The following is a 20,118-nucleotide window of genomic DNA, read 5'->3' on the forward strand; positions in this document are numbered from 1 at the left end:
CGCCTACCTTGGGCACATGTTGTCATGTTCTCAGGACCTCCTGAGGGCTGTGTCATGGGCCATGGTCATTCATATTTGGCTCAGAATAAATCTCTTCGAATATTTCACAGAGTTTGACTCTTTTCGTCGACACCTGGAAACCTCTCTACTTTCCCCCGTGACTTTAGTATCCTGTGTGTAATGGACGTTAGTCACAGAGCCATTTTCTGAGGCTTGTGTTTTGAGATGAGGGCTGGGAAAGCTCTAAAGATCATACTAGCTGCGGCCTTTAAATATCTGAAGTGTGCCATGAAGTTGTGGGAAGCATGTACTCAATGTGAGTCCAAAAAGCAAACATAAAGTCACTATATGGATGGAACAGGAAAACAGGTGGCTTGCCCGTTTTTATTTAAAACTCTCAAGAAAGAGTTTAACAAAAGGCAGTGCTTTGTCAAAATCCAGCAGGTTATGAAGTAGTGAGTAAGTGTAGTTGGAGGTATTCAAGCAGAGGTTTGAAATGCAGACGAGGTCAAAGAGGATTCTTTCATTGGGATGAGCAGTTGACCTAGATGATCTTCAAAGCTCATTCTAGCTCAGAAATAATACAATAATGACTAACATTTATTCAACATTTACTATGTTAGTTAAATACAATTCTGAGACAGCCAAATGCCTAGGCGGATAAAAAGTGATCCCCAGGGAATCTCTGACCCGTCCCACAAGTGTTTGTAGCAGATGCTTTAGTGCAGATGAGGGAACCTGCCCAGGGCTTGTGCGGGCATGCCCACAGCCGACTGGAGCCCAACATGCACACTGAGGAAGTGGGTGGATTACGGCGAATTTGCAACTGAAGCAAAGGAGGAGCCTGCTCTCTTCAGTTCCTGTGTGTGGCCTGGGATTAAATCTGTGAGGTCAGGGGCCTGTTAGCAGGACTCCATCTCACTTTGCTGAGTTTTCTTTCTTTTCTTCCTTTTCGCCCAATAAAACCCTGCTCTACTCACCCTTCAATGTGTCTGCGTGCCTAAATTTTTCTAGTCATGTGACAAGAACCCAGGTTTTAGCTGAACTAAGGAGTGAAATTCTGCAACATTTTTATGAATAATAAATACTATTCTAAGAACTGTTAACATATGCCACCATTTAACTCTCACAAATTTGTAAGATGGATACCATTATTTTGTTTATTTTAAAGACAGGATATTGAGACCCAGGGAAATCAATTCACTTGGTCAATTGTCACATAGCCAGTAAGTGGTGAAGCCAGGATTTGAATGCAGACAGGCTGATGGCAGAATTTATAATCTTCATCTCTTGTAAGATCAGAGTGTCTGAACCTGAGGTATTATTGCACAACAGTGTGACACTAAGACAATCATTAGAAAGAGCCCAGGAACAACAGTGATGGACTCTTATGTGTTAGCAAATTCCGCATCCTGTTAGTGAGTTACTTAGCTCAGTGATCTGACATTTGAAATGTCTACAAATACTATTACCCAAGGGACATATCACTGCCTGTTGCCTCAGAGAATAAGATAATCATGCCCTTGACAGATAGTCTCTAAGCAGTGGTTACTCAGCACGTGTAAATTTGCAGATGCGTTTCTTTGCTTCTTCTTTTTTTTTTTTTTTTGAGAGGGAGTCTCACTCTTTCACCCAGGCTGGACTGCAGTGGCGCTATCTGTGCTCACTGCAAGCTCCGCCTCCCGGGTTCACGCCATTCTCCTGCCTCAGCCTCCCGAGTAGCTGGGACTACAGGGGCCCGCCACCGCGCCCGGCTAATTTTTTGTAATTTTAGTAGAGACGGGGTTTCACCATGTTAGCCAGGATGGTCTCGATCTCCTGACCTCGTGATCCGCCCGCCTCGGCCTCCCAAAGTGCTGGGATTACAGGCGTGAGCCACGGCGCCCGGCCTCTTTGCTTCTTTTGTGAAGTTAGAGGGGCATTATGAATGCATGATCCAATCTGATCACAGGGTGCCTGAGGGCAGGAAGTGTAGCTGTGTTTCTTTAAGTGCAACAAATTCCTCCTCTTCCTCTACAAGTCACCCTGGGTTCACAAACAAGTACGCTAAGCCCATGTAGTTCTGGCAGATGCAGCACCTGATCTTAAGGAGCTTGTGAACTATTAGAACTGTTGTCACCTCACAACTCACTCATAACGAAAATACATGGGAAATGTAACAGAAGTACCGGAAAGAGTTTTTAGTGGTCAGAGAAGAGACAGCATATTTCCCAGTGGGAGCAGTCGGGGGAATCTTTTCCCAGTGCAGGCAGGATTTAATTCATTCATTCAACTCCAACTTTCTCTGGTGCTCTACTTGATGCTGGGGTTCATCAGCGAGTAAGCCAGGTGTGGAGCCTCTGACAGCTAACCATTTTGTTGGAGAAGACAAATAATCCTGCCATCACAATGCCCAGTGATTAAGAGAGTGGGCGCTGCCACCAGCCTGCCCAGTTCAAATCTCTCCTTTAATCCTTTGCTGGCCGAGCAACCCAGGGCAAGTTATTGAATTATTTCAAGGCTTATTTGAGTCACCCATGAAAGGTGGAAAAACAAGCGCCTATCATAGGGTTGATATCAGAAGAAAATGTAAATCTTTAGCAGGGTACCTGCTTGGCATATAGTAAGTGCTCATTAAGTGCTAGCAATCCTTATAAATGCTATGGTATGGAAAATGTGGGCTGCTAAAGAGAGTATAGAAACTTGCCTCCTCCTCAGCCCAAGTATAGGAGAGAAGAACACCAGGCTGGATATAAGAATGCGCCATGAAGAGGGGAACGAGACATTTTAGGTAGAAGAAAGAGCAAGAACAAAGAAATGGAGGTGGGATTATGCAGCCTTTTGTGGGAAAGGAAAAGCATCCGCTATGTCTGTTGAGAAACGGTCAGGTGGTAGGAGCTGTGCTTTGCAAGTTAAATGAGACCAGATCATGGGTTGGAACTTGAGTGCCTCGCTGAGCAGTTCACCCAGTGGGGCAGCCCTACAGTGTGAGAGCAGGGCTTGATTTCCATGGTTACATACCTTTTTTTTTTCTTTTTTGTGTAGGTCCTGCTGAGTTTACTTGGAATCAGAAAATATTAGAGGACATATAGATTCGGGTAAAGGTATAGCCAAGAACTGTCTAGATCAGGGAGTGGTTATAACTTTGGACATTAAAAAATTGGGGGAGTCTTCTAGATAGCCATCATTTCATATTTATTCTGAAAATATTTAATAAGGAAAATTTATGAGCACAGCAATACTCCTTCATGGGGAAAATAGAAAGTAGCTCCTTATATATGTTTCTGAGTATCTAAGAGGTTTGGGAGAGGGTCATTTTGCCTTTACCAAAGCTATAGGTGTTTCATGTAATTGTGACCCACAAATTGCTAGAGCAGGAAGGAAACTTTGAGATCAGGTAATACGGTTCTACTGATTTTAAGTACACAGAAATGCAGAAGCAGAGAGGCCACGTTCTTTGGTCACATGGCAAGTCTCATAGAAGTGACAGAATGCGGACCTGTCATTTCTCCCTTTCTTGTTCTTTCCACACAGGTCTTGCTAATACTATCTCTCTCCTGTAGTTTCTGAGAGTTATCAATGTAGAATGTATTAACCGAGTTTCATATTTACGCCTGAGACAGACCTGCATAGATATACAGGGGTATAGGTCACCATTTTATCACACCAGATGTCAGCTGCTTTCAGAAGCATGGGTCCAAGATGCCTGAAATACCAGTCAGTCAAACAATGGCAAGAAGTTAAAATAGTAAAGGTAGTGCTAAACCAAAAAGGCTACAGATGCCAAAGCCCTTAGACTAGCCAGCCTTGTTAGCTGCCATGAAAGGCAACACCAGGGTCAGTATGACTCATGAGTTTATTCTGGTGCAGACTTGGCCAGTTCTGGGCTGGAGTGTTTATTTGATTGGGCCTTCTGAATCTGTTCCCCATGGGTTTACAGATAAGGAGCTTTAGGCCCCTTGGCCTCCTACTTGGTATGAAAGTCATCTCTCTTCCTGAGCAGGGCTTGGCTCCTGGAAGCTGAGAGAGGTGCACCTCCTGGAGCTGCTGCCTCAGACAGCCTGCAATAAGACTGACCTCACACCTGCCCTGCTAGCCAGCCTCTCAGTCCTGGGACATTGCCCATTCTAGCCTCAGGGCTCACCTTTCCTACTTCTCTTTCAGGCTGTGTCTGGCACTAACCATCTTGCCACCCCTAACCACAAGCTGAGGCGTGGCCTATACCCAGCTCAAGAGAAGGGCCTCCCTCCAGGATATGTAGATCAGGGCTCTTTCTCACTGGAACTTCTCTCTGTGATTCATACAGGAGTTGATCTAGGTCAAGAATTGGGTCCCAGGGAAGTAAATATCTGCTCTGGGACACCAAAGAGAGAATCTGCAGTTTGAGGATTCTTGGTTCCTTAGTGGCTAACAAGTGAGGACTCCCTTAGCCCTCTTCTCCTGAATGAGGTCTACAAAGGAATTAACTTAGATCCTTGAGAGACCAACATTGGCTTTCAAGAGAAAGTGAGAACAGTTTTTGATAAAGTAATGGACTTCACAACTGATGTGACTGGTAGTGAAGGATGCACCTGGTTGTTTCACTGCCTTTTGTCCTGTTTGCCTGATGTACATGACTTTCCAATTTCATTCACCTATGTCAAATTATCGCAACCCCCAAATTCCGTGTAAACTTATAAATTAACCTCCAAAGCAAAGCCAATCAAAAGCTGAGGCCTTAGAAAAATGACAATTCTTTTGCCCTGAGAAGCCAGGCTTCTGGATAATAGACCTACTTACTGTGCTAATTACCTACTCTTATGTGTTCCCTGAGTATTTCAAATATAGACATTCATTGGTAAGTATATGTGAGGCTGTAAGAGGAACATTTTTGAACTTTTACATATGTAAGTTTATCATTACAATGATAGGAACAGTATGGAAAAATTCAGACCCCAGAAGATTAAACTAGAAGTCCACAGCTACAACGAGCAAGGACATGAGTTCACTGTTTTGAAAGCAAAAATTTAGGAGAGAACAATGATGGTTAATTTTATGTGTCACTTTGACAGGTCCATGGGGTGCAGATATTTGGTTAAACATTATTTCTGGTGTGTCTCTGTGAAGTGTTTCCAAATGAGATTAGCATTTGAATCTGTAGATTGAGGAAAGTAGATTGCCCTCCTCAGTGTAGGTGGGGCATCATCCAATCTGTTGAGGGATAGAATAGAACAAAATGGCAGAGAAAGGAAGAATTCACTCTTTTGCCTGATTACCTGAACTGGGACATCTCTTGAACTGTAACCTACACCATTGGTCCTCTGGGTTCTCAAGCTTTTTGACTTGAACTGTAGCTACACCACCAGCTTTCCTAGGTCTTCAGCTCACAGAGGGGAGATCATGGGCTTTTCAGTCCTTATAATTATGTGAGCCAATCCCTTATACTCTCTCTCTCTCCCTTTCTCTCTTTTTCCTATTGGTTCTGTTTCTCTGGAGAATTCTGACTAATGCAGTAAGCAAAAGAAAAATGCTTATTTATTTATTTACTTTCTATTATGGAAAGTTTCAATATACAAAAAATACATAGAATAGTATAATAAATGTCCATGTATCTACTACTCACCCTCAACGTTACCAACTCATGGTCAATCATATTTCATCTACACCCCTACCCATATTATTTGAAGGAAATCTCAGATATTGGGTTAAAGAAAATGTTTTAGAAGACATATAACTGATGGTTACTGAAGCTGGGTGATGGGCACATGGAGTTTCATTGTCTGTTTCGCTTTTCTATGTGCTTGAAAGTTTCCATAATATTAAGATTAACAAATAGAGATTGTTTTGCCATTATGGAAAATTATGTCAAAGAGTAGAATAAATAGTGCTCCGTCTTTCTCCTAAAGTTGCATTTCAGCTCATTACAAGGTATTCTTTAAAAAAGCTTTCATGTTTAAAGACTAAAACAAGCCACTGGTGTTCTGCCAATGCAGAATTTCACAACTTATAAACATAGGCTTTAATAGTGGTAACAATAAAACCACAACAACCCTTTCACTTCCTGAAAGTAGTCAATATTAACTGCCTGCTTACTGTGGGCTGGCACGTTGTTAAGTGCTTTCTATTGCAAGGCACAGAGAGTCAAGGTTTTAGAAAGTGAGATGGTGGCACTCAGTAAAGAAGTGCTTCTTAATAGCCAGGGGTTAGAGAGTGCTGCTATCACTGGATAACGCGCTCCACGTCACTGGAAATGTTCACATTCAGGCTGGGTAACTGCTTGGCTCTCAATAGGCATTGGTTATTATTTCGATTTCAGAGGCAACTCTAATCCCAGATCACTGGGTCTGTCTAAAGATAGACAGTGAAGTCTCCTCGTTCTATATGAAGAACCACCTTCTCACTAAATTAAAATCTGATTATTTTATGCCTATTTATGTCTTCATATGAAATGTCTCAGAGTCACTGGCACATCTGATTAGGATTAGACTAGATAATTTCCAAGATCCCTTTTACTCCGTAATTCTGTTCTATACATCTTTGTATTTTCAGGTCATGTGGTAGAGACTCAGCCAAAGTGACTGAACGCAAATGTGATTCAGGTTTATTCTGTGGCCGCTGTGAAATACACATCTGCTGTCCAGAGCGGTTTCCTCTCATTTCCAAAAGAGAGGACCAAGTTTTCTTGTTTTATTGCTTTTCTTGGAAAGATCATGCTCAGAGGGAGGGCAAGTGTGTATCAGAATGGATTTTTTTCTCCTCCTTCCTCTACTTTCTTTCTTTCTTTTTACCCTAGTGAGTAGAGGTCTTTGATATAATAGAATGAAGGGACATAAACTTTGTTAGCATAGTAAGAAATGACAGCTATGCAATGGAATGTGGTCAGTATTGGTGGGAGAAAGGTTATTAGCTTATAGATACCCTACACCGAAGGTTGAAGCAAGGTCCTGAAGAGAAAGTAGAAGAGCAGAAGAGATCAAAGAGAAGACCTAGAAAGGAGACCAGAAAAATAAGGGGAAGTTCTGGACATGCATTCTAGGTGGACTTTCAGTGGACCTATTAGAGACTTGATGGAAGAGTAAAGGAAAGTTGTGTCCTGTCTTCTGAACTCCATGAGTATGCCATTCAACCACAGTAAGACGGTCTGATAATGTACAGTGACTTCATTTCCTACTAGACCTTCCATGAAATGTTATTAGGGTTGAACAGTTGCATATCTTTCCAAAACTGCTTCAGGAAGAATCTCTTGGGGGTACAATCTGAAGATACGTTCCCATAATAGTGGCTGCTTGGCAACAAGAACATGCTTAAGGCTCAGTCTTCATGTCCTAAGCCAAAGGCTCTGGGTTAGTGTGGGTCACCTGGCTATTGACGTTCACTGGACATGAAATGAGTGAGACTAATTTATCTCTATATCCCATGTGTCCAGTATAGAGCCGGGCACATGGTAGTTGATAATTCAGAGTGTTTTAAAAAACAAATAAATGAATAACATTGTTGCTTCCCCACATGTAATGTTGCCTTGCCCCTTCTTCAGAATAAGGGGAAGGAAGCTGTCTTTTATTTTAGATCAAGTATCCTGAAAATAGGGAAATTAGTTTTTGAGGACTTGATAATTTCTCTCAAGTATGCCCTTCTACACTTCCTGGACCATGGCACTGTTCCCTTGGTAATATCCATAGAACATTTTCTGATCAATGCTTTTCTCAAAGACAAGATCTTGCACTTGAAAAAAAAAAAGCAGAGAGACTGGGCAGTAGTGCATACCTGTAGTCTTAGAACTTTGGGAGGCTGAGGTGGGAAGATCACGTGAGCCCAGGAGTTTGAGACCAGCCGAGGCAACATAGTGAGACCCTACCTCTACAAAAAAAAAAAAAAAAAAAAAAAAAAAAATTAAAAAATCAGCTGATCATGATGGTGCATGCCTGTAGTTCCAGTTATTTGGGAGGCTGATATGGGAGGATCACTTGAGCCCAGGAGATTAAGGCTGCAGTGAACCATGATTGAACCACTGCACTCCAGTCTGAGTGACAGAGTGAGACCCTGTCTCGAAAAACAAACATAGAAAAAACAAAACACATAGACTGGGCACAGTGATGTGTGCCTATAATTCCAGCTACTCAGGAGGCTGAAAAGGAGAATTGCTTGAGCCTGAGAGCTCAAGAGTAACTTGGGCAACATAGACAGACCCAATCTCTGAAAAAAAAAAAAAAAAAGCACAGAGTTTTATGGGGATAAAACTTCAAGAGAATGAAGACTGGGGGACTTTGGATTTTGGGCTGTATATCTCTGAAGGGCCCTCGCTGATGGTAGGCACATATGCCTCACAAAATTGAGCAAGAGCTTGGAAAAGAAGTTCAATGGTTGCTGTTGGGGTGGAGGGGAAGCAAAGGAAGAGATTCTTATAAATCATGACTGGGCATGCAGAGGTGGGTGGTACTGGCAGGCTGGGTACCTGTAATGCTTTTCCTTTGCTTTGACCCAAAGGGAGCAGCCCTACTGTTCCTATCTGGCTATGTTTTGGGATTGGACTTGCTGGATTAGTTTACTCTTTGGCTACTTTGCCTTTTTGATCCTTAGTTTGCTTTTTTTTTTTTGCAAAATGTCAACCTCTACCTACATCATAGAATTGGACATAGCGTTCTCAAGGCACTAAGCTCTTTGAAGGATGAAGAAAAATAATCAGGTACTGTGGTAGAAAGTCTCCAAAGATGGCTGCCACCAATTCCTTCCCTTCCTATAGGCACAGGCAATTTCCCCATCAAGGGTTGAAGTTTATTTCCCATTCCCCTATATCGGGCTGGCCCTGTGATTGCTTTCATCAACAGAATATGACAGGAGTGATGTTATGGGACTTCTGACTCTAGCCTTAAGGAGGACTGGAAGCTTCCATTTATTCTTCCTAGAATGAATCTTCTTGGAAACAAACTACCATGTAGTGAAGAAGCCTGAGCAGCTAAAAGGAAAGACCCAAGTGGAGAAATACCATAATGGTGAATAAGGAATTATGAAAGTTCACAAATGGCAGAGGCATTGTGGAGAGGAAGGGAAGTCCATATTCACGGTAATTGTTTCTTCCAGTGAAAACAAAGGTCTATCCCTTCCTTGATGGAAATGGTCCAGTGTAATCAACTTGCCACCAGGTCGTTGGTTGTTTCCCATGGAATCATGCCCCAATCAATTGTTCAGTGTTGGTCTCTCTCTGTTCTTGGAATTTGGGCATTGTATTAGTCCATTCTTGCACTGCTAAAAAGAAATATCTGAGACTGGGTAATTTATTAATATAAAGAAAAGAGGTTTAATTGGCTCAGGGTTCCATAGGCTGTACAGGTAGCATAGCTGAGGAGGCCTTAGGAAACTTACAATCATGACGGAAGGTGAAGGAAAGCAGGCTTGTCTTACGTGGCTGAAGCAGGAGGAAGAGAGAGCGAAGGGGGAGGTGCTACACTCATTTAAACAACCAGATCTCATGAGAACTCACTCACTATCACCAGAACAGCAAGGAGGAAATCCACCACTATAATCCAATCACCTCCCACCAGGACCCTCTTCCAACATTGGGGATTACAATTCGACATGAGATTTCGGTGGCGACACAAATCCAAACCATATCAGGCACTTAGGAGTGGATTTAGAGAATTCCTTACATACCATTGTGATATTCCATATAGCATTGCTTCTGACTGGCAACTCATTTCAAAGTAAAGGAAATCTGGCAATGAGCTCACACTCATGAAATTCATTGGTCTTAACTATATCACCCATAATCCTGAAGTAGTTGGCCTGATTGAACAATGTGGTGGTCTTTGGAAGACTCAGTTATAGAATCAGCTGGGGGACAGGACCTTGCAGGGCTAGGATAATGTTCTCCAGGATGTGGTACATGCTCAGAATTAGCAACCATGATGATATAGTGCTTAGTTCCAAGAATTAAAGGGTAGAATGGACTGGCTTTCTCAAAATTAGCCCTAATGGTAAACTAGTTTTTTTTTTCCTTTTCTTTCTGTACCCGTAACTTTGAGCTCTGCTATTTTAGAAATCTTAGTACCCAAGGAAAAAAAATGTTGCCATTAGAGAAGAAAATTAAAAATTCCTTTAAAGTTGAGACTACTACATGGGCTCTTAATATCATTAAATCAACAGATGGAGGGGCTTACTGTTCTGGCCCAGCAATGTTGGGGCATTCTGGAAGGAAAGAGTCTTTGTTTTGGGACTGTGAGGCACATTTAGATCTTTGGTACAGGGTACCAGTAGAAACTTCCAGTCATGGGTCCAGCCCTAAAACACACCCCTCCTTCTTCTCAAATGCCATTTAGGGATAGAAAATTGTGCATAGTTGAGAATTTTTCATGAGTGCATCATTTCAAGAAAAAAAATTAGAGACTTGTTTTTTCTTTTCATCGCTCTATTTTCTAGTTGGGAACTTAATTTAAAGCATTTTATCCACTTAAAACATGATCACAAACTTTAAGAAATTGGCCACGGTGAGGCCAACAGCTTTAGAGATGTCTGAATTGGCATTCTCTAAATTGTAGATTCCATGGTGGTAGAGGTCATTTGATAGAGAGCAAGTTGCAATACCACAGTATTTTTTTCTGTCTTGATAGAAATTTTTATTAGAGAAAATACTCTGCTATCCAGAAGGATGCATTATATTGGCCTCTGCACAGCAAGCTTGGGTTCTAAATAAAACTTAATTTGTGCCAATGGGGATTGCATCAGCTGATTACACACACACACACACACACACACACACACACCCCTCTGGTGATTCTTACTTTCTGTCTTCTGTCATCATAGTGTTTATTGTAGCAACACCTGCAAAATACTTCTAGAGGATTTGTTCTGGGTAGCACTGTTTGTTATAAGCTCCTCTCAGCTTCACATATTTTCTGGGAAGGTCCACAGCCCCCATTCTCATTTTGGCCAGTAGCTCCCACCTGAGGCAGTTCCCATCATATCTGTGAGGTTAGTTAAATGAGTTTACTTATTTAGGTGTTGGTTGCCTTAATTCAGAGGTAAGAATACTGACTTGAAGGACTAAAAGTTTAATGAAGGGTCCTGAAGAACTTAAAAGTTTTTCCCAATGCCGGCCAGGTGAGATGGCTCATGCCTGTGATCTTAGCACTTTGGGAGGTGGAGGCAGGAGGTTTGCTTGAGCCCAGGAGTTTGAGACCAGCCTGGGCAACACAGCAAGACCCCGTCTCTACATAAAAAATGGGGTTTCCAATGTTAATGTTTAGTGGCTCGATATATTTAATTTCTGTCCTTCTTGCTGTGTTCAGTACAAATCTAGTAGAGAGGCACCTCCCCAGAGATTGTCAACTATATAGCAGGCCCCAGGAGACAGAGCCTAGCTCCAGGCATTACCTGCCATGCCTCTTTAGAAGCTTCCCTCTTCCAACCAGTGGCTTCCATCCTACCTCCTGCCCTCCCAGGATTCAGTTTTCTAAGTATAAAGCTGTTTGAAACCATATATGACTAAAGTTAGAGGGGACCTTACCTTTGTCATCTACCCTAATTCTTCATTGAACAGATGGACAAACTGAGGCCAAGGGAAATTAGTGACTTGCCCAAGGTCACAATGTCAGCCAGGAGCAGAGCTGGGCTATGTGTCTCCTGACTCCCAGTTCAGTGCTCTCTCCATTGAGCCAAGATGCCTGGCATCAAATGATTGAGGCTTTACAGGGTTGCTGTGCTTAGAGATGACTTTCTGTACCATATTTTCTTTGGTAAGATTGCAAGCTAAATATCTCTCTCAGCTCTAAAATATTTACACCGAGTATCAGGGGTCTGTGGACACCATTGCTTCATTAAGTTTGGCAGTGGAAGCAGCATCCCCAGCAGTAGCAGGGAGCCTGGTGGGTCAAGTACAACTCACCCCTCTTCTGGGGAGATGTGGCCTCAGTGTGGGGGGGCCCCAGTGAACCATTTGCTGGAATGATATAAACTTCATTTGCAATTCTTGGGGTCTGTAATGGCCACGTGAATGATGAAGAAACACACATTTAATTAGCAGATGTTATGTGCTAGATTCCATGCTGAGCATCACAATGGCTAAAGCTGGGGCTTTGTAGACAGTCATATAAGTTTAAGTCCCAGTTCAACTAGTTATTAGCTGTTAAATCTTGTGCAAGTTATCTAACCTCTAGACTTTAGCTCACATATCTGTAAAATGGAGCTGCTGCTGCTATTACCTACCTGTCAAGTTTGTTATTGAATGAAATAAATTAATATTTATAAAGCACCAGAACAATATTTTCTAAGCACTTACCAGGTAAGTGCTGTATAGTAATTGCTATATAGTAAGTGCTATATGGTGATTGCTGTTACTATGCAAATTAAAAATATATTCACATAAAACATTAACATGTAGTTTTTACTAGGATGAAAAGATACAGATTACATATATTAGAATTGCTACCTATGAGTCTATATGGAAATTTTTTTTTTGTAAAAGCAGCCAGGCACGGTGACTCATGCCTGTAATCCCAGCACTTTGGGATGCTAAGGCAGGCAGATCACCTGAGGTCAGGAGTTTGAGACCAGCCTGGCCAACATGGTGAAATCCCATCTCTACGGAAAATACAAAATCAGCCAGGTGTGGTGACGCATGCCTGTAATCCCAGTTACTTGGGAGGCTGAGTCAAGAGAATCACTTGAACTTGGGAGGTGGAGGTTGCAGTGAGTCAAGATTGTGCCATTGCACTCCAGCCTGGGCAACAGAGCGAGACTCTGTAACAACAACAACAACAACAACAACAACAACAACAACAACAACAACAACACAACCAGGCAAGCCATTCTAAAGCCCCTGCTTTTAATCACAGCAGATACTGTTTTGTTATTATCCCACTGAGAAGATGAATAAACTGAGGTTAAAATAGTGTAAATCGAGGCATCAAACATTCATGAAGTGGCAGGAGAAGCACTTGGAAGATGGTTTCTGGTATCAGATGGGTGATTTTAAGTCCCTCTTTTTCATCACTAAACTTCAAGATCTGCTGGCTGTCCAAAATTCATACTGTTTGAAGAGCCTGCTCAGATTCTGCTAGCCACACCAAGCTTTTGGAGAGAGTGGAGTCAAGAGACGTGTTTTCCAATTGTAGGAAGTGTTGTCTCTAATGCATGCGATGAGCTTCGTCAACAAGTTTATACAAATAGATGGCAAGAGTGTAATGTGAGAAACTGAAATAAAACCAAAATGCCCTAAAAGACAGGATGGGCTAAATAAATTATGCCTATCCATATAACAGAATATAGGTAGCCCATAATATACTACTATGGAATATGACCTAGAAAAATATTCATGATATATTATTTTTTGAAAATGTCACAATGTGGTATATAGAATGTATGTGGTGTGCAGAATGTGTGTGTACATACACACATATACACATGTACATGTACAGAAAAATGGTAAGCGGGATGTACATATCATAATGTTAACAGTAGTCATCTCGGGTGGGGTATTATGGAAGAGTCTTACTTCTCTTTCATCTATATTTTGTATTTTTTCTAGAATAAACCCATATGATTTTTTAAAAGGAAAAATAATTTATTAAAAATAGCAGCAGAGGCATGTATAGTAAAGGCTGTTTTGCCTGTGGGTGGTGCTCCTCTTCTGTGCTTCTATAATCAGCTTGGAAATAATCTTGTCTGCTCCTGCCTGGCTGATGCAATGCTCCTACCTTTGTGCACAGGTGGCTGTTCTTGCACAAGGCCATGGCAGCATGGATCCTATTGCACAGTTATTCAGTACACAGTCAGCTACAAGCACTGACACAGAGCTTGGCACATGTCTGCAAACCCTACCCACATGCTCGGATATGTTTGAAATGAATGAATTAAGGAACTGGTCTGGGGTCAACAGCTTGAATTTGTATACAGGCTCTGCCATTTATAGGCTAGGTGAGTCCTAGGCTCCTGATCTGTACTGCAGCAACAGTAATCATAACTTAAGAGACCTCCAATTGTGTTTTGGAAATGGCAAAGTGCTGGTCACAAGATGGCTGGGGAAGCCGAGAGAGAGTTTATTATTATTGCTCCATCTACTAACAAATTTACATCTCCCCATCTCTCATTTCTCCTTGGCTGCCTAAGGCATCATGGTTACCATAGCAGCCAGATGCTGATGATGCCTCCAGGGGGCGGCAAGGTGAAACTGAGCCAGTTCCCAGTCCTCACCTCCCCATACTCTTTCCAGGCCAGGGTGAGATGGTCTGAAGCTCAATCTCTGGTCAGGTCCCCCAGTCTGTCTTGGATCATTTAGACCCACAAACTCTGCCTCTGCAATCTCAGTTCAGGGCCTTGAAACACCTCTTCAGAGACTCCCTCCTCCCCAAGCTCTGTCTTCTGGCACCCTGCCTGGTTGCCGTGGAAACAGGTTCCACTGCGGACAAAGGAGGGAGCTGGGTCCTGCTTCCTCCTGGTCTTGTCGATGAGGATTTTTAGACCGTGGAGACTGCGCTGCCCTGCCCTGCACCTACCCTCACTCTCCGCGTTCTCACTAAGGTGGAAATTGCCTTCCCTCACTACTGACGAGACCATGTGTAAAAGCGTGACCACAGATGAGTGGAAGAAAGTCTTCTATGAGAAGATGGAGGAGGCAAAGCCGGCTGACAGCTGGGACCTCATCATAGACCCCAACCTCAAGCACAATGTGCTGAGCCCTGGTTGGAAGCAGTACCTGGAGTTGCATGCTTCAGGCAGGTGAGTAGCCCGGGAAGGTGGATCCCTGCAGGCCGCCTCTAGGTCCCTAGCTCTGGGGCACCTTCCAAGGAGAGGAAGATTACGTAGAACCCAAGTGATTAGCTTCAATCTCACTATTAGGCTGGCGTAGACTGGAAGTCAGAGGAAGAGTCCCTAACGGGGAACTAGGACACTTGAGTTGGATTTCAGCTCTTCTACTGATCACCTGTGTTACTCTTCCTCTCTGAGTCAGAATTTTTCCATCTGGAAAGTAAAGACATAGAATATACGTATGAGTCCTACACACTGGCATTTTACATATTTTCTATTTTAACAGTCTCTTAAAAAGTAGTTTAAAACCAGAGAAGAAGGGTTTGAGGCCCACTGGGGGTCGAGACGTCCGTGCTCTGGTCCTGGGACTGGTTTAAATCTATTTAACTCAACTTAATTTCACTTAAAATATTGAATACATGAGATGTGCCAGAAACTGGCTCTACCATTGGCTCCATGGCTCTTGAGGAACTCGATTTTCTTCTTGGACCTGGCTTTCTCCTTTTGCACAGTGAGAGGTTAGCCTGTGGTCCACAGAGCAGCAGGATCGGCCTCACCTGGAATTTGTTAGGAAAGCAGAATCTTGGGCCCCTTTTAGACCTGAATCAGAATCTGACTTCAAGAAGAGTTCTAGGTGATTGGTACGTAAAAACTATCTGAGATGAATTTCTAGCACTCTTGTTCATGGGTCCAGAGTGTAGGGGCTTACCTCTGAGACATAAGATGGGGAGGCTGAGTGGTGCAGCCTGGAAGTCAGAAGCAAGGCCTTCCTGCTTGCCCTGGTTCAGCCAGTTCACTTCAATTCAGGAAACATTACTGGGCACCTGTTATGTCCTGGGCGCCGGCTCTGCCTCTAGCTGTCTGTACATGGATGCCTCTCTCACTCTCTTTGTCTCAGCATAAAAGAAAACATTGATTAGGTGATTTCCAGGTCCCTCTAGTTACGACATTTTTCAATCCAGGTTTTGTAGTCTGGTCTGAGAGAGGAAACAGTCCCCAAAAGATGTGAGTGAACAAGAAGAGAATGAAAATGTGAAGCTCCTAAACTGGCTGACAGGAGGGGTGTCAAGGGCTGGACACTTACAGGCAGGATCAGGAGCTTCTTGAAGACCTGGAAGCCTGTGGGGGCTGAGTGGGGAGGGCTTGTGGCTGCCCCAGACCTGGCTGAGGACCTGTAATCCCCAGCTGGCCCCAGTCAGGCCTGGGAGACTACAGGCCTTGGGGATCTGGGCACAGACTGCCTCCACCTCCAGGCCTTGTGATGCATTAACTCTGACACTGGCCTGGACGCTGATAGCTAGTAATGGTGTCATTTTCTCCTAATTTGGATCTAGCCTGTTCACAGTCAGTGTTAACAGATAGAAATGTGCAGATGGATTATGTGTTTCTTATCTGGTGTGAGAAGGAAGGACTCACCTAGTGCACCACGCGCATTTTGCAGATGAGGAATAAGAATGACGCCCAGTGCTGGGGTGGTGGGAGTTAGGCCTCTGGAAAGCACTGAGGAGGTAGAGCACTGCTGGATGCCAGGTGACATCCTGAGGAACCTGCTGTGGTCCTAGGGGCACTTGCAAGGCTGAGTGGCTTCCTGGGGAAAGCTAATGAACCCAGGGCGCCGGCAACACACTTCCTCCACCTCCAGGCTCTGCTTAGCCTCCACGTCCCCTCACGCCGTTCCTAGGGCTGTTTCCACCACCGCCGCCCGTCTTCTATTCCTCCCTCTCCTCCCGTCTCCGCAGGTTCCACTGCTCCTGGTGCTGGCACACCTGGCAGTCGCCCTACGTGGTCATCCTCTTCCACATGTTCCTGGACCGCGCCCAGCGGGCGGGCTCGGTGCGCATGCGCGTCTTCAAGCAGCTGTGCTATGAGTGCGGCACGGCGCGGCTGGACGAGTCCAGCATGCTGGAGGAGAACATCGAGGGCCTGGTGGACAACCTCATCACCAGCCTGCGCGAGCAGTGCTACGGCGAGCGCGGCGGCCAGTACCGCATCCACGTGGCCAGCCGCCAGGACAACCGGCGGCACCGCGGAGAGTTCTGCGAGGCCTGCCAGGAGGGCATCGTGCACTGGAAGCCCAGCGAGAAGCTGCTAGAGGAGGAGGCGACCACCTACACCTTCTCCCGGGCGCCCAGCCCCACCAAGTCGCAGGACGAGACGGGCTCAGGCTGGAACTTCTGCTCTATCCCCTGGTGCTTGTTTTGGGCCACGGTCCTGCTGCTGATCATCTACCTGCAGTTCTCTTTCCGTAGCTCCGTATAAGATTCCGTCGTTGGGCCCAGAGCCTGTCGAGGGTGCCAGTTAGCTGATGCGAGGGTAGAGGAGAGACGTGGGTTGAGAATAGTGTAAACTTCTAGCGCTGGTGTTGTCACTGACTCACTGGGGATCTTGGACAAATTATACAGTTTTTCCATCTATAAAACTTAGGGTTTGGGCAAGATCATTGGTTTATCATAGTGAAACCCAGGACCCCAGAGTTCTGCGTAGGTGCCTCAGGGACTTTTGGATTTGGAAAGTGGGCTAAGCTAGTGGGTGTCTCCAACTCCTGGTCTAAACACCCATCCTCCAACTCCTACCTCCTCCTCTTGCTTCGATCAGAACAGCTTTACTTTAGATGGGGTTCCATTTAAGATTTTTGTACCAAAAAAAAAAAAAAAAAAAAGTTTAACTACTTTTAAAAAGTTTGAAAATGAGAGGACTGGGTGATCTCAAAAGGGCTTTCCACAGTAATGAGCTCGACCTTGCTCTTATTAGTCCCTCACCCCTGCCCCTCATGATCTCCCACTTTCTCTAGCTGCAGCCTTAAATTAGCTTCTTTGCCCACCGTGTGAGCCTCATCCGTGATTCTGCCTTCACACCCGCAGCAGAGGTTTCCCTTGAAGTGCAAGAGGTGGGAGATCAGGCTGTTCCTTTGCTGCCAGGTACACAGGGTCTCTTTTTTTTGTTTCTCAGATTCCAGCTTCTTTCCACTCAGGGCAGATTCTGGGGTCTGCCTGCCTGAAAGATGGTGGTTGGGGTGGGGTCTCATAGAGCTAGGCTTCTCACCCACTGCGTATTAACTGGCAGAGAATTTAGGGGAGGTTCAGAAGACAGAGTTTTAGAAGCAAAGCACAAAATCTCTGGGAGGCATTATAATGGAGGGTCTTCAGAGTTCAGGGACCAAGTCTAGCAGATTCTCAGCAGTGCCGATGGCCAGAATTCAGGAGCAGGGGCCTGGCCTCCTGGTTTCTTTGCTGAAATTATAGTTGAATGGCTTTCTCACATTGGCCAAGCATGAGGCCTCTTGCCAAAGATCAGCTGTCCCCCTAAAGCCACAGGGATGGGGTATCTTCAGCAAGAGAGAGGGCGTTAAAGATGTAAAATGCTTTGTCCATGGGGAAGTGCACAGATATGTGGGAGAACTTTACAAGGCTCTAAAATGAGATGTGATATGGCTTGAAATGGGAGGAGACACTTTCTGACAGTGGAGGGTCTGGAATGGAATTGGTGGGGAGAGGCAGCAAGCTGCACTTTTGAGGGGCCTCATTTACCCCACCTCTGCTAAAAACTTGACTGCTCTCCTCTTTAATAGAAAGTCACCATCATCTGTAGTGATGGAGGAAGGGGGTCACTTATATAAAGATGGGACACTTTAATAAAGACAGGATATCTTCCATAAGGCTTAGTAGTCATTAATATGTGTTTGAGATTCCCCCACTGTCCCAGATCTGTAATGAGCTATTGGTCCCCTCCATCCCGCCACCCTGTCTCCGCTTTTCTCCTTTCTGCCCCCTGACCCCACTGCCACATAAGGCTCTATCTAGCTCCAGTTTTGGACCAGTCTCGTCCACAGTCAGGAGGGATGGAAGTCAGTCATTCAGGGGATCAGCATAAGGTCAGTTTTACTCCTATCCTGGCTCGAATTCAAGTAAGCAGCGATGGCTTCCTTTACTTCATTCACAGAGTATTTATTTCTTCATCTAGTCCGCATATCCTGAACACCTGCTATCTAGCAAGTCCTGATTTACTTGCTAGACAGTAGGTGTTCAGAATATGCGGACTAGAGGAAGAAATGAATACTGTGGGTGCAGCGGAATATAGGGGGTGCTCTCTGGTTTCTCAGACATCTCTGCTTGCTACAGAAGTTTTCAGCCCTGGCTGTACTTCAGAAATTCTGGGGAGATTTTAAAGAGATATAAGTACTTAGCCTCTACCCCAGACCAATGGGATCAAAATTTGGGGGAAGTGGGACCTGAGCATCTGAATTAGAATAAAACACCCAGGTGACCGACCTGTACTGCCTGGTGTAATGCCTTCTAACTGAGGGATAGACTTCCTTTTGCATCTAATTTTATGAAAAATGAGCCCTGAGATCTTCCTTGATGATTTGCCCTGGATTCTTTAGGACTGGGGCTTGGCTTCCCTTTCTCTAGCTGCCCTACTCACTCCCCAGCCTGTGCTCTGGGGAGTTCACTGTCCCTCACACTCCCTTGCTCCTGCAGGTTTGCTGCTACAATGGCTGTGTTCTGCTCTGAGAGTCTTTGTCGCTGAGCTCTGCCACCCTTGCTGGGACACTCATAAAACTTATTATAATTGCTCATCCCTGCTAGGATGTAAGTTCCAAAAAGCATAGACTCCATGGATTTCATTCACCTCTATTGAATGCATAACAAATGTTCAATAAAAATGTATTGAATGAATAAATGAACCAATAAGCTGAGCCATCTCCAGCCAGATCCTCACCTCTCTAGCATATTATGCTTGTGACGATATTCGGAGTCTCCTTCTCACTTCACCACTCATTCTTTCTATGTCTTGAACTTATATATCCCAGAGCAAATCAGTTTAAATTAAGGTACTTGAAGTAGGGACAGCGTTTTGTTTTTATTTTTGTTTTGTTTTAAGATGATAGCATGGGGTCATGTGAAGGGGCCTGAACACTGCATTGGGAGCTGTGGGTCCTCATTTGATTTTAATTGGGTTCTGCTGGGACTTTTGGGGGGTCATTATTCTCTCTGGGTCTCTGGGTCTTAGATGCTCTTATGATTTGAAGCATTCTGAAGTCTGTCTTTGTGCCATCCTGTATTAGCCCATATAAAGCATTTTTACACACTTTCCAATGACAAGTTCTCCAGCCTGTATTTGAGCACCCCCAGTGACAGGAGATCATTACCACCCAAGGCAGCTCATGCCATCTTTGGATAGTTCTGCCTTTTAAAGAAGACTTTTTCCTTTTAAGCCTCCCTCAAAAGGGTTTGAATTTTTTCACTTTCTGGTTCTGGTTCTCACAAGTGGGATCCCACAGGGGAGGATGTTTCCTATTCCCCATACAGATCTTTTCTCAGCACTGCAGCCAGGGCAATCCTTTTAACCTAAGTCAGATCCTGCCATTCTTGTGCTCCCTTTTGTGTTCTGTAAAAGCCAAGTCCCGCAAGGCCAAATGTG

General features: G+C 44.3%; 1 protein-coding gene and 1 long non-coding RNA gene across 2 annotated transcripts; one reads left to right on the forward strand and one right to left on the reverse strand.

Annotated features, from left to right (window-relative positions):
* Positions 1 to 13,574: 13,574 nt before the first annotated feature.
* On the reverse strand, positions 13,575 to 15,237 carry LOC109026178 (uncharacterized). The gene is made up of 3 exons (XR_008678277.2): positions 15,144 to 15,237; positions 14,645 to 14,910; positions 13,575 to 13,695 (listed from the first exon to the last, which is right to left on the reverse strand). It is a non-coding gene; the product is annotated as an uncharacterized lncRNA (long non-coding RNA).
* Positions 14,361 to 18,663, forward strand: RTP1 (receptor transporter protein 1). The gene is made up of 2 exons (XM_004038178.4): positions 14,361 to 14,667; positions 16,437 to 18,663. Exons 1-2 carry the CDS (start codon positions 14,396 to 14,398, stop codon positions 16,954 to 16,956), a joined length of 792 nt encoding a protein of 263 aa, XP_004038226.1. The 5' UTR covers positions 14,361 to 14,395; the 3' UTR covers positions 16,957 to 18,663.
* The last annotated feature ends 1,455 nt before the right edge of the window (positions 18,664 to 20,118 follow it).

The sequence above is a fragment of the Gorilla gorilla genome, chromosome 2, assembly GCF_029281585.2.
Source record: "Gorilla gorilla gorilla isolate KB3781 chromosome 2, NHGRI_mGorGor1-v2.1_pri, whole genome shotgun sequence".
In the NCBI taxonomy this organism is placed as follows: Eukaryota; Metazoa; Chordata; class Mammalia; order Primates; family Hominidae; genus Gorilla; species Gorilla gorilla.

Excerpts from the sequence above, each read along its gene's own strand:
- RTP1 (XM_004038178.4), top strand. The coding sequence starts at position 14,396 with ATGAGGATTTTTAGACCGTGGAGACTGCGCTGCCCTGCCCTGCACCTA. Across the intron at positions 14,668-16,436 it reads GAGTTGCATGCTTCAGGCAG|GTTCCACTGCTCCTGGTGCT; the intron begins GTGAGTAGCCCG and ends CCGTCTCCGCAG.